The sequence below is a fragment of the Durotheca rogersii genome (genome assembly GCF_024521655.1).
Source record: "Durotheca rogersii strain YMJ 92031201 chromosome Unknown GGS23scaffold_14, whole genome shotgun sequence".
NCBI classification, from domain to species: Eukaryota; Fungi; Ascomycota; class Sordariomycetes; order Xylariales; family Xylariaceae; genus Durotheca; species Durotheca rogersii.
In genome coordinates this window covers 209,908-228,947 of record NW_026251245.1, presented here as the reverse complement: position 1 = coordinate 228,947, position 19,040 = coordinate 209,908, and the positions used below count along the sequence as shown (strand labels likewise).

The following is a 19,040-nucleotide window of genomic DNA, read 5'->3' as shown; positions in this document are numbered from 1 at the left end:
TTCGGGTAGGTGTCGTCAACTGCGCCGCGGGTCGAATTGGCTACGGATCGTGCGCATTTTTCGCATTCTTGCTGGTCTCAGCCATGCGTGGCATTCCGATATATCTAGTGCCAATGTCGAGTGCAAGAGATACACATGCCTTCCTGCTTTTGCTCGATTCGGGGTTCGGATAGTGAAGCTAGCGGTAGGAAAGTGGAAGTGCGCCGAGTTAAACAGAGACCGGTACGGAGTATGGAACATCAAGTTATATATACCCACTGCGTCCGTCCGTACCTCCATAGATTCGTGAACCGATATCATGTACGTATTGCGTGCTCGTGCAGCCCCCCATTGGCCACGGCGACCGGGAGAGGTCGAAACAAACTGGGGAGAAGAAGCCCGGGCTATGCTGATGAAGAAGTTGTCGAGAGAGAGGATTGGCTGACGGGAGACGAGGATTTCGAGAAACACGAAGGGGCCCCCTTTGTAGGCCTCGAGAATACGTAGGTGTAGACCCCTGAGAGCCGCTGGGTGGTATCCCGGCCGGCCGCGTATGTATGGACCGATGTCAGTAGGGACAAGGTTGAGGTATATGTAGTTGGCTGTTACGTGTGTACAATTAGGTAGATAAGGCAAGGCAAGGCAAGGCAAGGTAGGTACCTAGGTAGGTAGGTAGGTAGGTATCTATGCGTGCACAACACAGGTGGGTGACATGAGACCGGGGTCGGTCACAGAAGGGAACGAGTCGAAGACAGCAAAGAGGGTAGCTTGCAACTTGCACTGTTTTAATCGACCATCAAACCCCTGCTCGTACATAACCTCAGGCACCTACCTCCCTATCTAGGTAGGTACCTATCCTTCGTTAAGTAACCTACTTGATCTGATAGGTGCCTCCTACTATCCATTGTTAAGTGCCTACCAACCTCTACTTATATGGCAGTGTACGAGTAGGTAGGTGTATACCTCCTATTATCTTAGGTGCCGCGTAAATTGCGTGAAGGTAGCCTACTAGGTACCTAGTACGAGGCAGGTAGTACTACCGACCTGCCTGCCGGATGTACCGGGCCTGTCGTGAGAAAGCTGGGATCGATGTACCTTCTCACCTAGCTGATCTCAGTAGGTACATTCGTCCGCATAGTAGGAGGTTGCAAGGTGTCTCCCTCCAGGATCCTCGTCGAGGTCCCCTGGCTGGTCTTGCTCCTTTTTTACCCCTTGCTGAGTACGACTACATGGAGCGAGTGTTTGCTGAGAAACAAAAAAAAAAACATGTAGGAATTGCTCCCTACTGCGAGATCCAATCCTTCCTCCCCCTTCTCCTCCTCTCTTTTCGTTATCCCTCCTTTCGTTCATTACTTTGAATGCGCCATCCGCTAGTTGTTCCTTACGAAGCAGTGGAAAATAACCCCCCCCCCCCCCAAATATTCACCATTGTCGCTCCTTTTTTGTTTCCTCCCATCAACAACATACCCGGGATAGCACAAGGAGTGCGCACTCTCTCTCTTCTTGCGCCACTACCCTCCGCCTGTACGGCTTTCTTTTTCGTTTCTTCCCCTTGAAGCAATTCCTTTTCCTTCCCTAGTTTCTACGCGGTAGTCGCTCATTCGATCTTGCCCCCGCGATCCAATCATTCGTCGTCCCTCCGACCCCTGATCTGAGGAAGCATTGTCCGGCTGGCCACGTTTCTGACAACAACCCTCAGGTCCTGGGACAGTTAGGGAACATCAAATACAACGGTGTCGTCACCACCACCTTCAACCGTCGCTCATTTTCTATCCCGAAAGGGGCAACCCAAGGCTGCCTATTCCACTCGTTGCCGAAAAACCCACCAGACCGACAGACAGACCACCCGCACAGTCGTAGCTGTCTTGCCAAGCTGCAATTGGGCCAGAACCCGGACATCCGCCAAGTGCTACCTGCGTACATACACACCTGATAAGCCTAGGCGCCTAATCGAACAGGCTCGAGGGCGAAAAAAACCGGCTTAGGAGATTGGGATCTGGCGTGCCAGCGGTGAAAGACGTTGATCCCCTTCGCCCACGGGTGCTACAGCTGGCATCGTTAGACGGGACTTCTCTCAGGTGACACGGTTTGCCAACCGTTACATCGTGCGTCAGTGCCCATTGGACGCTGGTGAGTAACCAAGCCCTCCCCCCATTTCCTTTCTGTTCTACATCGGCAGTCCGTCACCGTTCTTTTCCCTCCATCCTGTGCGCCTCAGGGGTGGCGGCAGTCCGTACCTGGCGCTTTTCGGGTGTCATATTATCTCTCATTCTGCCCCCGTCCCATGCTCCCCGTTGGATGCGGCCGTCTCATATCCCATCTCTTGATCTTCGATACCCTGGTTTGGGGAGAGATTACTACTGCGCACTAGCGGGATTCGTGTGGTGGCTCCTGAGCTACTTTTGGGTAGTGGGATTCGTGGCGGTGGTTTGCGCCATTCGCCCGCCCCGCCCTACCGTGCCTCTGCGTGCCTGGTGCCGTCCGGGTTAGGCACTGCGCTGCCTGTGCCCCCCCTCGACGTACCCGCAGGGGAACGCGCGGTACCACGCGGCACTACGCCGCACTGCACAAGTACTGCGCAGCACCACGCGATACCTCGGCCCTGCTGCTGCTGCTGCTGCTGCCAGCACCCGTCCAGCGACCTAATACGCTAATGAGGCACCAGTGCAGGTACCCCCCGTAACCGTCTCCCCACCCGCGCACACTTTTCCAGGTGACAACGCACGGTACCCAGGTACTCGACGTGGTACGGGCCCAAATTCCAGCCACGACGTTGCCAGTCACCTTCAATCTCCCAGGTTCAGCAAAAACCCAAGGGGGCCTGCCGACAAACCCAATCGACAAAACCTCGCGACCACCTGTGCAGTATCATACCAATAGTATACTCTTGGACCCATACCCGACCAGCATTCAATCCATCTGGGTCTCGAGATCGCTGACTTCCCCTCTTTCCCCTCGCGTCACCCCGAGGTCTCGTCGACGAGTCCATTCGTTTTGTTATTGTTTTCGACCCTGGTTTCGCACCGCTCGACCTATCCCTCCCTCCGAACATCTCGCAACCGGTCGCGACACCACTGCGCTCGCACCCACCTGTCGATATCCAATTCTGCCGCCGTGCCTACGTCCCGATATCCTAATTCCTTCGAGGCTATGGACGGTTCTGGAAAATAGCACATTTCTGTACCGTGTCTGAGGGCAGCCCCCGCCCTTCCTCTCTCCTGATTGTCCAGTTCCGGCCCGGGCATCGTCACTGGTCGGAGGAGTCATGAGGGTGCCTTCTCGGCCGAGCTGTGCTACGCGCAGCCGCACCGGCGCGGGTGCGTCGTCGTCGTGGCTGCTCGCGCTCGGCTCGCTCGCCTCCCTCGCCGGGGCGATTATCTTTAACCCGATACCGGATGCGAATCTCGATACGAGCCAGTTGGGAAGAATTGGCATTGCCGGCGATTTCGCCGGCCTTTCGTTGTACCAGTATGAGGGCCAAACCGAGCAGCCGTTCAATTCGAACGGATCGCAACAACTCCTTACACGCCTACCGAATGGCTTGTTCTATAGTCTGCTAGAAGCGGACGCGCATATCCAGACCATGTGCGTATTTCAAGGACGGGTCATCCTTGGTGGTAACTTCACGAGTCTGGGCGGAATACAATCGCCGGGGATCGCCTCGTATAACCCTGATACCTCCGAGGTCGTCCCGGTAGCCGGTCTCTCAGGTCAAGTCAATAGCTTGCTGTGTGACGATTCGGCAGGTAAGGTTTACGTGGGGGGCAGCTTTAGAGCAGAAAATTCGACGAATGCGATTACATGGCTCGCGTCGAACACCTGGGCCAGCCTTCCGTTTGCCGGGTTCAACGGACCTGTCACTTCTATTACGAAGGCGCCCGACGGTCACATCGTTTTCGGAGGCAGTTTTACTGGCCTCGGCAATACCAGCGCACCAAGCACGCCCGACAGCCAGGTCATCAACCTCTCAACCGCCACCATCGAGGCCGATCAAAGCACGTCGGCGGAGGGATTCAGCGACCCCAAGAACATCATCTGCAAGGCCGACGCGGCGGGAGGCCCCGGGAGCACGTGGCTACTGCAAGACAATACTCCGGGCGCGTGGAGAGCTAAATTTAACTTCGGCTTCCGGCCTACGAAACTACGGCTCTGGAACACGCACCAGGATGGCCGCGGGACCCAGGTCTGGCGGTTCACTGCGCTTCCGTTGAATGGAATTATGAATTTCACCTACGTCGACCCGGTGACGAATCAGAATGCCTCGTGCACTAACCAGTGCCCCTTGAGCAGCGACCCCGACGTCAGGTTTCAAGATTTCCATTTTGTGAACCTGATCGGGATGAACGAATTTCGTATCGACGTCTCTGGTTGGTATGGCAATGGCGGTGGTTTCGACGGCGTCCAGCTGTTCCAGGACGACATATTCTCGTTCGCGGTCAACGATTTCAACGAACCCGCCTGTGCTAATACGACTTCACCGTCGAATGCGACAACTACGGGGCCCTGGACCGTTGCCCAGTCGGGGCAGAGCAACTCCCAGTATCTATCGGCCCAGTTGCCGAAGCCAGTGGCTTCGGATGCCGCTTCCGTCGTGTTCTACCCCAATATCAGAGAATCTGGGGAGTATATCATCAAGCTGTACACGCCGGGCTGTCTTCAAGACGGCACTTGCGCGAGGCGCGGCCAGATCAGCGTATCGGGAACGTTGACCGCCCGCGGCGCCAATCGGACAATGGACACTAGAATCCTGTACCAGACGAACGAATTCGATAAGTACGATCAACTTCATATCGGGTCAGTTGATGCTAGTTCGAGCTCCTTCAGGCCCAGTATCACAATGACGCCTGTGGCCGGCCAAGAACAGTCGATACCCGCCGACGACTTTGTCATGGTTGCCCAGAGGGTCGGGTTTGAATTGATCAATTCCACCGGCGGGTTGAATGGCTTGTTCGACTATGATCCCAGCCGATCCACCATTGACACGTCGGATTTCTCAACCTCCGCTTTCGTCAGACTTGGTTCCTCCTTCTCACCGTATTCCGCGGTAGGATCACTTATCTCCACCGCCGACAGAACTTACGTAGGTGGAAATTTCACCTCCGACAGCGTTCGCAACATTGTCGCCATCGACAGTAGCGGAAATACCGTGGCTCTTGATGGCGGTCTCAACGGCGAGGTCCTGACCATGCACCTGAGCGGGAACCGATTATTCGTCGGCGGTGTATTCAACAACACACAAGAGGGCTCCACTCCAGGACTGAGCAATGTCGCTTTTTACGATAGCGGTTCTAACAGCTGGGAGCCTCTCGGGGCAGGCGTAAACGGGATTGTGAACGGCATCGTGCCGACGACATTGAACCTTAGCGATAACACGGTAGAGGATGTCATTACCGTGACTGGTGACTTCACTCAGTTGCTAGCATTCGGCAGCAACGAGGCCGCCGATACTCAAGGATTCGCCGTCTGGGTAACATCCCGAAGCAACTGGCTGCAGAATTTGAATATACCGGTGCCTTTTCTGGGCGGGATGCTTTCAACGTACTCCGAAGTGTCGAGCAACGAAACCTTATACGCCGGTTCGATATCTTCGCAGCTCCTCAGAGCATATGGCACCGTAACCTTGTCAAACGCACCCGGCAGCTTCCCCGTTAGCATCCACCCTCCCGCTAGTAGCTCCACCAGCGTCGCAACTGGCGTTTCTAAGCTTGCCGCGTTGGCAGACAATGCTACTACGATCGCTGGTGTGGTGGCTGGGGCCTTCTACGAGAACGACGGAAGAAATATTACCATCCTTGGTGGTCACTTCACCGCGGACGCATCTAACGGCTCGACCATCTACAATCTCGCCTTCATCGATGGCGCGGACTCCGACTCCGTGACGGGTCTAAGTGCCGAAGTATCCGAGACTTCCGTGTTCCTAGCACTCGCAATCCAGGGCGACAACTTATATGCCGGCGGGAGGGTCAGGGGCACTGCTCAAGGCTCCACCGTGAACGGCCTTATTTCGTACAATCTCGCCTCAAGGTCGTTCAATGCTCAACCTCCTGCCTTGGCAGGCGACAACGTCATCGTTTCCTCCGTAAACGTTCGGCCGAACAGTGGGGATGTCTTTGTGGGCGGATCTTTCGACAGGGCCGGTTCCCTTCCCTGCCCGAGCGTTTGTCTCTTCAGTACCGGCAGCAATCAGTGGATTCGGCCAGGGTTCGAGCTGGACGGCGATGTTTACGTTATGATGTGGTCGAGCGACTCGGTTCTGCTTGCCGGCGGCAACTTGACGGTGAACGACACGACTGCTCACTTAGTGTCCTACGACGCCTCGAGTTCTACATGGAGCCCCTACCCCGGTGCCTCGGATCTCCCAGGCCCCGTGGATGCCCTGACCGCCGCGAACAGCGATGCAAGCCAAGTTTGGGTCGCCGGTACTCAGTCCGACGGCACCACGTACTTGGTCAAATACGATGGCTCAGACTGGGTATCAGCCGACGTCTCGCTAGGCCAGCGCACGGTTATTAACAGCCTCCAAATTTTCACGGTGACCGAATCTCACGAATCGTCCTCGACCTTGGACGCCAGCCAGGTCCTCATGCTAACGGGGTCCATCGACATCCCCGGATTCGGCACGGCGTCGAGTGCGATTTTTAACGGCACAACCCTTCGGCCTTACGCACTCACTTCAAGCAGCGGCAGCTCGACTGGGTCAATCTCCCGTATTTTTGTACAGAGGCAGAACTTTTTCACCTCCTCAGGTAAGCTCCCCCCCTCCCCCTCTCCCTCTTAACCCACACGTTCCGGGTTACTAACCATATTTGTAGGAGGTGGCATGCCGATCGGATTTGTCGTTCTTATTTCGCTGGCTATCTCGTTAGGTCTCATGCTACTCCTTGTAGTCGCGGGCCTTGCATTAGACCGATACCGCAAGAAGCGCGATGGCTACATCCCTGCCCCTACCTCCATGTTTGATACCGGTAGCAGCATGCAGCGGATACCCCCGCAGGAGCTATTTAACTCGTTGAACCAGAGTAGTAGATCCGGGGCACCTACGGTCTGAGAGGGTGTCGACGGCGATCGAATCGAGTTTAAGGGGGGCATCCTTACGCCATCCGTCTCCAGTTGCGTCCCTCGCAAATCCAACGATACCACTCTCAGAAAGAAGATGAATAGACCTGACCTCCACAGAGTCGGGAGATTGAGATTACACCGCAAGATACCCAACCGACAGCAGAAGCTGTCGTTGCTAGAAGTTAGGGGAGGAGAGGAGGGCGGTGGTGGGGTTTCCGCCGAGAGATTTTTATTATCTACGGCGTTGTCACGAATTATGACGGCGCAAACCAACTTAATGTCTACATGTCTAGTTTTTTTTCACCGGGCCCTACACCCCTAGGGCCTCGCCCCCTACCTGCCATCGCGTGTACATTTCAGCATTGCCCAGCAGCCTCGTCCCCCGGCTGCTTAAGGGGTTGGCCCTGCCGGGACAGCCAAGAAGGATAGCTAGGAAGTTGTGCTCTGGAACGAGTCAAGAGATCCAGTGTGGGGGATTTTGATGAAGAGGGGAGTGCAGGTACCCTTTCCGAGACGAGTTGATCGTGGAATTTGGTATCAGGTAGAGAGAGGGGTGGCCGAAGCAGCCGCTTTTACCGATCTGGCGATAGTTACTCGGTAACTCTCCAATAGACATGACCTCTAAGAATCACTCGTGGCCCTCGGTCTCCTGGTGACTTTTGTTTACGTGTTTTTGTTTCTGCTAGACTTCATTGTCTGAGACCTTGGCGAAAATTGAGGTCTACGTAGTGCGTGTAGGGTGGTCAAGTCATCTGGTCACGTGCCCCGACAGATGAGTAATGCGTCAGGTAAAGTTGTGGAGTTGTGGAGCTGGCTCGACTTGGCACGGCGCACAACAGCCACAGCCGGTCACCGCAGCAGCCACAAGCAAGTCACGGGTTGACCCATAAGGCGTCTCCATTACCTAAGGGATAAGGATCTTAGGTAAGCACGTTAGTGGTGGATCTGCCCCGGAGGTCACTACTGTTGCAATCGCTTTGCTCACTAAACCTCAATAGAACCTCCGCGGCGCATCAAATCTCGTTTTCATCAGACACCTCTTCTCTCCTTCTCTTTCTCTTCTTCCTCTTTACCGCTGCCATCTCAGAAAAGGTCAAGACAGCGTCCGGCTCGATGATTCACCATGTCAGACGCTGACTTCGACACTGTTAGAAGGCTTCAGGCCGAGCGGAATGCCGCTGCGGCCGCCAAGAATGGATCTCGCGGTCGAGATGCTAAGAACCAGCGATCGGAGAGCTCGACCAAGGCGAAGCTGACCGAGTCCTTCGATACCGAGCTGTACGGCCGCGATGGGGAAGACAAGTATGCGGGATATCTCACGTCGTTACCCGCCGGCGAAGCGGACGATGAAGAGATGGAGGATGTCGACAGCTCGCGTCGTCTAGTCGGTCAATACACGGCGACACGCGCGCAGATCGACGAGTTCGCACACGGCCACGGCGTCGAGGAGGACGACCCGTTTGCTGGCCGCGGCGAGAACAGCACGAGGATCATCGACCGCGAAACTGACTACCAGAAACGTCGCTTCGATCGCGTCCTTACCCCGACGAGAGCCGATGCCTTCGCAGCTAATCGCCAAGCCGGTGCCGCCGAGGAAGGGGATACATACCGAGATATCATGGAGCGTCGGGAGCTAGAACGCGAGGAAGAGCGCGTCAAACGCGCCATCCAGGCGAGGCGAGAAGGTAAAGACACCGACGGCGACCACCCGGCAACACTCAAAGACAGGGATAAAGAGAACGCGGACGCCGGATCTACCGAGACGGCAGCGGCCGGCCGGAAGCGGAAGAAGCGGTGGGATGTGGCCTCGACAGCCGTGGAGGAACCCCAAGCAGAACCCGCCGAGGGGAAGCCCAAGCGATCCAGATGGGACCAGGCGCCGTCGCTGCCTGCTCCCGGTTCTGCCGATGGAGCCAAGAAGCGATCCAGGTGGGACCAGGCACCGTCCGCGACCCCGATCGGTAACAGCGGTCTAGTCACGCCGATGCACCCGTCCTCAATCGGAGCCGGCGCTACTCCCGCCTACGCCCCCGACACGCCCACCCCCGGCGGCCTCGGCGATGAAGAGCTGAACGCGCTGCTTCCCGGCGAAGAACAAGGCTACAAGATTCTCGACCCGCCCCCCGGATACACCAGCCGGGCCCCCCTCCACCGAGCCACTGCTACGCCGCTACCGCCGAGCTACAGCGGGTTCATGATGCAGGACCCTGACAGCACGAGGCTCGGCGGCAGCCAGATGCCGAAAGAAATCCCCGGTGTTGGGGAGCTGCAGTTTTTTAAGCAAGAGGATATGGCCTACTTCGGCAAGCTAGCGGACGGTTCTGACGAGAACAGTTTGAGCGTGGACGAGCTGAAAGAGCGCAAGATTATGAGGCTTCTCCTCAAGATCAAAAACGGTACTCCTCCGATGCGAAAGACTGCTCTTAGGCAACTCACCGACAATGCAAGACAGTTCGGCGCCGGCCCCCTCTTCAACCAGATTCTTCCCCTCCTGATGGAGAAGACGTTAGAAGACCAGGAACGCCACTTGCTTGTCAAGGTAATCGATCGCATTTTGTGGAAGCTCGACGACCTGGTTCGCCCATACGTCCATAAGATCCTCGTCGTCATCGAGCCGCTTCTCATCGATCAAGATTACTATGCCAGGGTCGAAGGCCGAGAGATCATATCCAACCTCAGCAAAGCGGCTGGACTCGCTACCATGATCAGCACGATGAGGCCGGATATCGACCACGTTGACGAGTACGTACGCAATACTACGGCAAGAGCCTTCGCCGTCGTGGCCTCGGCACTAGGGATCCCGGCCCTCTTACCCTTCCTACGCGCCGTATGCCGAAGCAAGAAGTCATGGCAAGCCCGTCATACCGGCGTGAAGATCGTACAGCAGATTCCCATCCTCATGGGATGCGCCGTCCTCCCCCATCTGAAGGGGCTCGTGGACTGCATCGGTCCTAATCTCAACGACGAGCAAACCAAAGTACGGACTGTGACTAGTTTGGCTATCGCTGCTCTCGCCGAGGCATCTAACCCCTATGGTATCGAGAGCTTCGACGACATACTTAACCCGCTGTGGACTGGTGCCCGGAAGCAGAGGGGCAAGGGCCTCGCCGGCTTCCTGAAAGCTGTCGGTTATATAATTCCGCTCATGGACGAGGAGTACGCGAACTACTACACCTCCCAAGTGATGGATATTTTGCTCCGCGAGTTTTCGTCGCCGGACGAAGAGATGAAGAAGGTCGTGCTGAAAGTCGTATCACAGTGTGCGGGCACCGAAGGTGTGACGGCCGGGTACCTCAAAGAGCACGTCCTGGACGAGTTTTTCAAGAGCTTCTGGGTTCGACGGATGGCTTTGGATAAGCGAAACTATCGACAAGTGGTGCGTAGTCACCCCCGCTCCCCAACTAGTAGTCAATGTGACTTGTTCGTGAGGTGCTAATTCATAATCGCAGGTCGAGACAACCGTCGACATCGGTCAGAAGGTCGGCGCCAGCGAGATCCTAGAGCGGATCGTTGGTAACCTCAAAGATGAGAGCGAGGCGTATCGTAAGATGACCGTCGAGACTGTCGAGAAGGTGGTCGCGAGCCTGGGAGCTGCCGACATTGGCGAGAGATTAGAAGAGCGGCTGATCGACGGCATCCTCCATTCCTTCCAGGAGCAAAGCGTCGAGGACATTATTATGCTAAACGGCTTCGGAACGGTTGTGAACGCCCTCGGCACACGCTGCAAACCGTATCTGCCCCAGATAGTGTCGACCATCCTATGGCGTCTCAACAACAAATCTGCGACGATCCGCCAGCAAGCCGCAGATCTCATCAGCCGGATCGCGATAGTGATGAAGCAATGTGGCGAGGACGCGCTTATGGGCAAGCTAGGCGTCGTTCTCTACGAATACCTCGGAGAAGAGTACCCCGAAGTGCTGGGTTCCATCCTCTCGGCGCTGCGTAGCATCGTCACCGTCGTCGGTATCAGCCAAATGCAACCGCCTATCAAGGATCTACTGCCACGTCTTACCCCCATCCTACGAAACCGGCACGAGAAGGTCCAAGAAAACACGATCGACCTCGTTGGTCGCATCGCCGACCGCGGGCCGGAGAGCGTCAACGCGAGAGAGTGGATGCGCATCTGCTTCGAACTACTAGACATGCTGAAAGCGCACAAGAAGGGCATCCGAAGAGCAGCCAACAACACGTTCGGTTTCATCGCCAAGGCTATCGGGCCGCAGGACGTGCTAGCTACCTTGCTGAACAATCTCCGAGTTCAAGAACGGCAGTCGCGGGTCTGCACAGCCGTCGCCATCGGCATCGTCGCCGAGACGTGCGCGCCGTTCACCGTCCTCCCCGCCCTGATGAACGAGTACCGGGTGCCGGAACTCAACGTGCAGAACGGCGTGCTCAAGTCCCTCTCCTTCCTCTTCGAGTACATCGGGGAGATGGCCAAGGACTACGTCTACGCGGTGACGCCGCTCCTGGAAGACGCGCTGATCGACCGCGACCAGGTGCACCGGCAGACGGCGGCCTCGGTGGTGAAGCACATCGCGCTGGGCGTCGTCGGCCTCGGGTGCGAGGACGCGATGGTGCACCTGCTCAACCTGCTGTGGCCGAACCTGTTCGAGACGAGCCCGCACGTCATCGACCGCATCGTCGAAGCCGTCGAGGCCATCCGGATGGCGGTCGGGCCGGGCCTCGTGATGAACTACGTCTGGGCCGGCCTGTTCCACCCGGCTCGCAAGGTGCGCCAGCCCTACTGGCGGCTCTACAACGACGCCTACGTGCAAGGAGCCGACGCCATGGTCCCGTACTACCCGAACCTCAACGAGGAAGGCATCGACAGGCCAGAGCTGGCGATCGTGCTATAGAGAGGGACACAACAGAGGATACGGCAGGACTTTTTATTTATTAATCTACTATTCTATCTCATCATTCATCTTTCCTCCTCCTCCTCCCCCTAACGGTATGGAGGGGGGGTTAAGGGGAGGGAGCAGTGTGGGGGAGGGAGAGAGGGGGGGCGCCATTCTGTCACGGTTAAGAATATCAAGCTCGGGAGTCTGGTAGTGATTGGTGTACAGTAGAGAGAGGGGGCAGAGAGAGAGAAAAGAGGGGAAGAATAGGGATACAAAAGCAGTTTTTTTTTATCTTACCTCTTTTTACTTGTAGTATGAAGACGAAAAGGAGAATAAAGCTTTTCTATCCCTAACTTACTGTTCGCGATACGCTTCTGTGTGTGGTGTGTGTGTTTCCGTTTGACAAGCCCACGGAAGTCAACTCAAGTGAAGTAGGCGTAGTCGTCAGTCTCGACTGGCACGATGGTTAAAGGGGACCGGGCTCGACTCGGCTGGACTCGACTCGACTCGACCTACTCGTAGACCCGAGGCAGGGTGGTAAGGACGAACCGGAAAGGCGGGAGCTGAGCGGGAAGAGGGAGAGAGGGAGGCAGCGAGCAGACAGACAGACAGACCTGCGCGCCCGTTGCGCGCTGGACTAGCGGTGGACGGACGGACGGCCAGACGGGCGAATGACGGGACAGCCGTGCCTGGGCCGGTGCCCCAACCGCGGGCGAGCCTGCCTGCGCCCGGGGGGGGGGGCCAACTCTTCTACTACGCTTTTTCCCCTGGCGCCTCTTGCTCGCTCCCCCCCTGGCGCTGCTGCTTCTGCTGCCGGCGCGGTGTCACGTTGCCGGCGCTGGTCAGGTGCGAGAGGAGGGACTACTGGTGGTGTACCTAGTGGTTAGCAGATGCTGCCGCCGCCGCCGGGGGGGGGGGCGAGGGCCAACATCTCCCCGACGCAGGGAGCCTGGGCCCCCGGCGAGAACATGTACGCACGCACGCACGCACGCACGCACTTGCCGCGAGCCGGGTTTGGCTCTTGCGCGCGCGCGCGCGTGCTGCCCGCGTGCCGCGGCAGCGTGTTCCCCATAGGGTAGAGAGGGGGGGAAAGGGGGGGGGACGTGGCTACAGGTGCAGCAGAGGTGCGGCGCGGGATTCGTCGGGGTTCTGGCCCTAGGGCTGGGAGGGGAGGGGAAGGGGAAGGGGAGAAGGCGACTGGCGCCCGCGAGCGAGCGATGCTGGCTGGTTTGCGCTGGCCTGGCTGGCTGGCTGGCTGGCTGGCTGGTTGGCACGCCCCTCGCGGCGTGCGGCCCTCAGTCCACTCCCGCCTGCGCTCTCTCTCTCTCTCGCTGCGTCTGGCCGGTTTCGCTCCCGCGTCTGCTGGTTCCTCCCCCCCCTCCTCTCTGTCTCCGCGCGTGCATGTGTGTGTGTGTGTGTGTGTCGCGGAACGCCGGGGAGCCCAAGCCCCCCCCCTCCCTCCTCCTCCTTGAGAGGGGGGCGACCGAAGGGGAGGAGGCGACGGGGAAGGCGGAGGCCGGATTCGAATAGGCAGGTTGGCGTGGCGCGGCATGGCATGGCATGGTATGATATATGATGTTACGGGGATCTGGGGGATGGACCGGGTGGCCGAGCCAGGAGGACCGGGCTGGACGAGTGCGGGCGAGTGGGTGCGTGGGTAAACGAGCAGATTGGGCCGGCGGCAGATAGGCAGGCAGGCAGGCAGGTAGGTATGTGGGCGTTGTTGTCTAGGGAGGTGAGAGGGAGAGGGCAGCAGGGAGAGGGCAGCAGGGAGGTAAGGGGCAAAACAGGACAGGAGGAGAGAGGGACGGACGGCGGTGGCGGTTGTATATCCGGCGCGTAGCAGAGCGTAGATAGAGGTAGCTACACTCGTACAGACGGACACATTGATTACCCCCTATCGAGGCGTGCGGTTCTATAGCTCTTTGCTGTCATCTACTCGTGCTTCTCCTGTATACGCCGAGTTGCTTGCTCGAGGATTCTTCCACTCCCGTTCCCCCTTCTCTTCCTCCTGTCTTCTCCCCATTAGGGTGCTGTTGCCATGCTGGCCAGTAGGCAGGCGGGTTAGCGTAATAGGGGCACGTGTGATACAACATAGCGCGACACGACAGTGGCCTTTCTCTCCCCTCCCCCCCTCTCCCCCTTCCCCTGCTTATTCTCTTTTTTGTGGCAGTCTCTCCTGCTCGCTCTCCGCGTCTCTGCCACCCACCCCTCTCCCCTCCTCCTTCGAAGTGGAGGGAGACTTGGTTGGTCGTATGTAGCTTACGTGTATGAGATATATAGATATAAGCTCCGGATGTGACTCTAATTAAGAAAAGGTGGGAGGAGATGGGTGAAATGGGTGGGCAGGGGTGGGTGGTGAAGATGGCGAGAGAGAGAGGGGGGGGGGGAGGGTTATGGAGATGCCGTCACTCATAGGTGAAACAGACATGTCGTTGTTAGGCCGGAACGTACGAGGGCTGCGAGCGAGGTCGCCGACTCTTCCTCCTCCTCCTCCTCCTCCTCCTTTTCTCGCCAAGTCCCTGGATTGCCTACCAGGAAGTCTAGATATCGTATGTAGAGAGGCTTGTTTACAAGATCAGTAGGGCCGGTTGGACAGACAGATGCATGGAGCAAGCGGCTCGATCTATCCGGGAAATCAAAGAGAGAGCAGTCAGTCGATCCTGTGTCTGCTCCGGCGCCTCTTGCCCCTTCGCTCATTTCCCTCCGGTCGATATTTCCTTTCTCCCCGGTCTTCCCTGCCCCCTCCCCGCCAGGTTCTCACGGCGCTCTCTCGTCCCCCCCCTCTCTCTCTCGCCTCCTCTCTGTCCCTCTCTTGCGTGCTACTGCGCATGTCCACATGTATGTAGATTGGGAACGAAAAACCCTCTCCCCCGTCCACGCGACGAAATACGGTAGTTAACGGCGGCGTGGGGATGAGGTGGTGGTACGGTGCCACACCCCCCCCCCAGCCTCCGCTGATCACGGACGGCGGTAGCGCCCAAATATCAATACCAAGTGTCTTGTCTGTCATATGCTTCGCAAGGAAAAGACTACTGGTTTCCCCCCGAAGTAAACACCACGGCCTCGGTGGAATGGTTACGGGTTATTGACATGTGTATTGACATGTGTATTGGCCTACGGCAGTGTTCCCCCGCCCCCCTTTTTTCCCCCTTCAACTCCCGAGTCCCGAATCCAGCAGGCTGGGACGGCGGGTAGACGAAGAAAGGCAGTTGAGAGGCTGGCTACGGGTCGACACGTGTCTGTATGGGTACCAGATGTTCATCTTTCTACGAACGTATCTATCTGCAGCGGATCCAAGCACGTTCCCCCCGAGCGGGAGGATGAGCAGGTAAGTCGGGCGGCTTGTCTCGATCTCTTAACGAGTTACTAGCTGTTTCTATCCACCGAGGCCATCTTACGAGCCCGATACTCCCTCGATCTATGTGTCTATATTGACCTGCCTACCTGCCCTTTTCCGGTGTCGTCGCATTCTGCTTTGCGATCTGATCTCTCCCCCCCCCTTTTTTTTTAGAGGCGCATTCGCGACTGTGTGGCAGTCGTCCTTTCTTTCCCTTTCCCTCGACCGTCGCTTTCTTCCTTTGCTTAGGCGAGACGCGGCTAGTAAGCGAAGTCGGGATTGGCTCTGCTCCGAGAGGTGAAAATAAGGGTGTGTGCCTCTCTGGCATTGCCGCTGGATGAGGTAACCGTACTTTGACTTGCCGCCACCACGGCTGCGTAGAAGGGGGGGTCAGAGGCGAACCGGCCTACATACATGGCTGCCGTCGCTAGCTTGTTTTTGAGGAGAACATCGGCGAGCAGGTGGGGAGGAGGAGAGGAGAGGAGAGGAGAGGAGGCGAGTGAGCGAACACAGTATTCGAGGCCCTTCGACGGATTGCGGTCGCTGACAAGATATCTGCACGCGTACGTACGTACGTATGCAAGCCACGAAATGAGACAGACAGGACAACCGGGCCAGAGACAGAGGGGGACAACTGTACGTCCGTTCCGTCCGTTCCTAGCCACGGGGTCCAGTAGGGACGGAGATGCCCTCTTCACGTGCGTTCGCTGTGTAGCGTAGACAGCATAACATCACATCACATCACGAGTCGGGGACAGCCGATAGAGGGCAGGCCATGCAGGTATGGTGTGTGTATCGCCTTTTTGAGATACATCTCTTGATTTCTATCTGTCTGTATGTGTATGTATGCGTATGCGCGTAGGTAATATGTATGTAGGTATGTATGTATGTCGGTATGTATGCGGAGTGCGTGGTATGGTTATACATGTGTATATCTCTCTCTGTGTGTGTGTGTTCCTCTGTATATGTATGCGATTCTGACCAGCCAGAGCCACAGGCCGGTAGGGATCGGCAACCCGTGCATGAAGCCAGGTCAGCTCACACGGACAAGGAACCCCGGGTTTTCCTTGAGAAAAAAAAAAGGGGGGGAGGAGGAGGAGGATAGAGGGCGGCGGACAACCCCGTACCCTTCCCCCCGTCCGCTCGCGCATCCAGGGTGACAGTGCCGGCAGCAGAGACATTGGAAGTAGAAGCAGCAGCACCAGCAGATAGATGGAGGCTATATCTATGTATGCGAAGTGAGACTCGCCTTACCGACCTGCCTGCCCATCTAGATATCCGCCTCTCTCCCCATCCACATCCGTCCATCCATCCACCCATACACAGACGGATACATCATACACACATACACCAACCTCCCCCTCTGTCCCTACCTACTCCTACCTGTCTAACCCTACTTTTTCTGTCCCGCCGACCCTACGCAACCCACCCTGCGCATGTACGCTTCGTGTCCTGCGCGTGCGTGTGTGTGCGTAGGTATGCATAGGCATGCGTTCGACCAAGAGGCGGTGAGATACAGACGATGCGTGCGTGCGGGCGTGTGTACGTGCGTACGTAGCGCTGCTGCTGCGGTACTGACGACGAAGAACAAGAAGAAGAAAGAAAGAAAAGGGAGGGGAGAGCCAGTAGGCGTCGACGGACAAGACAGACCAGGACTGCGCTCCGGCTCGGACTGGGCCGGGCCAAGAACAGAGTGAGGCCGTGGGCGTATGTCTGTGCGAAATAAGTAAATACCTACGTCAACAACAACAAAAAAGAAAAGAAAGCAGACGACAGGAGGCAGAATGTCCCCTTCCGGCTCCTACTACCATATGCGCGCATAGAGTAGGCGACGTAGAGTACATAGGGCAGGGCATACCTATAATATACGTACGTGTGATAGGTACTATGCAGGTCTACGCGGAGCCGGCTGCGGCGGAGAGACGGCAGGTGGTTGTAAGCGTCGATGTTATGAGGCCGACGACGATGTGGTTTGTCGCTGGCAGAGACATACTTGGGCAAGGTTGCCTGCCATCTTTACCTATAAGAGCTTCTCTCGCTATGCAAATAGCGGGCGCCGTTACCGCCATACCGGAGACGCGGGGGGGGACCGGGCAGAATTTGTAATTGACTTGCGGACGTGACGGAGGGTATCGCGTACCCGAGTACCTGTAGTATGAGTACCTCCTATATTTACCAGGTAAACAAAACGTAGAATTGCGTACATATAAGGATGTCAGGTAACATGACCGTTACGCGCGCACACATACCTAGGTACACTACACATACCTAGGTACACTACACATACCTAGGTACACTACACATACACACAACACACATACATGCAACATCAAAGTAGGTTAGGTACCTGCTCCGACACCATGTATGTGCCCTGCACGGAGGCAACCTCAAAGAGAGAGAACCGTATGCATGTACGCACGTATGCGTATACCGAGCCATATGGCAACCTTCCTTACGTCAGGTATTCTCCGAGACACAGGACAACAGTTGCCGGGGCGCCTGCTGCCGTATCTGTAGGTACCTACCTACCTGCTGCGTTAGGCACAGGGACCTATTCGGTCCCTTCTTGCCTACCTACATACGTGTAGATATCCGAGGCGCAGCCACGCACCTGTAGGGAGGTACCTACATGGACAGGCGCGTCGAAGCTATCAGATTTATTCTCGGGTACCTGCCCAGTGTCGGCAGGAGGCTGGACGTCTATGCAACGTACCTATATCGATAGAGATGTATGTGTATAATACAGATGGATTATAGATGGGGGCGTAGATTTGGAATACTCGCCTGCTACATGCGGATATGGATGCACGGATACATGTGATCGGTATCGTGCAACGCACACACATATACACACACACACAACCAACGAAGACGGAAAAAAAAGACAAAAAAAAAAAGAGGGAATACATTTCCGTCGTTTGGGATGCACGCGCGGCGAGAGAGAGAGAGCGAGTTGTGGCGTGTAGGTAGGGACGAGAGAAGAGGGGTGTAGAGGGGGAGTTGAAGTGAGAGCAAGACAACGAGAGAGAGACAGAGAGAAAAGAGGAGAGGGGAGGGTAGGAGAGGGGGCCCCCCTGGATAGGCGAGCCTGTCGACGAGAAGGGTCTCCCTCCCTCTCTCCCTCCCCGCAGGCAGCGATGCCTTTCTCATGAAACCCGAACATGGCATTTTGGCCAATGCCCATTATGAGAGGCAGCGCACATGGCCGACCATTTTTGATATAGGTCCGCGCCGGCCGGCCGTACGGGGTGGCATCGTGAGTGTCGAGTATTGGTCTCAGGCGTCGACGGGACGATGCACAGAGGGAGGGGAGGAGAGGGATTGGTACGAAGGTATGAACCTACATGTGCGTAGATATATTTAACATATATACGCTGACATATATAGGTGTGTCTACGTGTAGGTAGGTAGGTATATAAATTCCTAGGCATATATATACGGGGTATACCTATCTATACCTAAGGTAGTATGTATATAATAATCACATATATGTATATATTATATAATGTATATATGTGTATGGATATATGCTCAACATGCATGCAGGTATGGTTCAAGTAGGTATGGCGGTATAATCCTCTCTTGGTCGAGAGGAGGTGTTAGCACGGCCTGATGCTACCTCTCCAGAAGAGAGAGAGAGAGAGAGAGACACGAAATACGAATGTACATAGCTCGGGAGCACGAAGCGGCCTGGGCGGCTGGCTGATGCAACCCTCCTCTCTCTCTCTCTCTCGCTCTCTCTCTCCTCTCCCACCCCCTTCGCAGCAGCGCCGACGCACCTGCAGAGGCCGCCGTTTAGGACGATGCCCGGCTGGAAAGGG

The 19,040-nt window shown here is 56.6% G+C and overlaps 3 protein-coding genes across 3 annotated transcripts; 2 read left to right on the top strand and 1 right to left on the bottom strand.

Annotated features, from left to right (window-relative positions):
• Positions 1-3,138: 3,138 nt before the first annotated feature.
• GGS23DRAFT_106768 (cortical protein marker for cell polarity-domain-containing protein) lies at positions 3,139-7,260 on the top strand. Its single transcript, XM_051510963.1, has 2 exons — positions 3,139-6,725; positions 6,792-7,260. The coding sequence occupies exons 1-2, from the start codon at positions 3,245-3,247 to the stop codon at positions 7,025-7,027; spliced, it is 3,717 nt and encodes a 1,238-aa protein (XP_051370830.1). The 5' UTR covers positions 3,139-3,244; the 3' UTR covers positions 7,028-7,260.
• Positions 7,261-8,032: 772 nt separating this feature from the next.
• On the top strand, positions 8,033-12,569 carry GGS23DRAFT_572793 (armadillo-type protein). The gene is made up of 2 exons (XM_051516645.1): positions 8,033-10,414; positions 10,488-12,569. Exons 1-2 carry the CDS (start codon positions 8,162-8,164, stop codon positions 11,892-11,894), a joined length of 3,660 nt encoding a protein of 1,219 aa, XP_051370829.1. The 5' UTR covers positions 8,033-8,161; the 3' UTR covers positions 11,895-12,569.
• Positions 12,570-17,460: 4,891 nt separating this feature from the next.
• On the bottom strand, positions 17,461-18,619 carry GGS23DRAFT_572782 (uncharacterized protein). Its single transcript, XM_051516644.1, has one exon. It carries the CDS (start codon positions 18,401-18,403, stop codon positions 17,933-17,935), a length of 471 nt encoding a protein of 156 aa, XP_051370828.1. The 5' UTR covers positions 18,404-18,619; the 3' UTR covers positions 17,461-17,932.
• Positions 18,620-19,040: the final 421 nt, after the last annotated feature.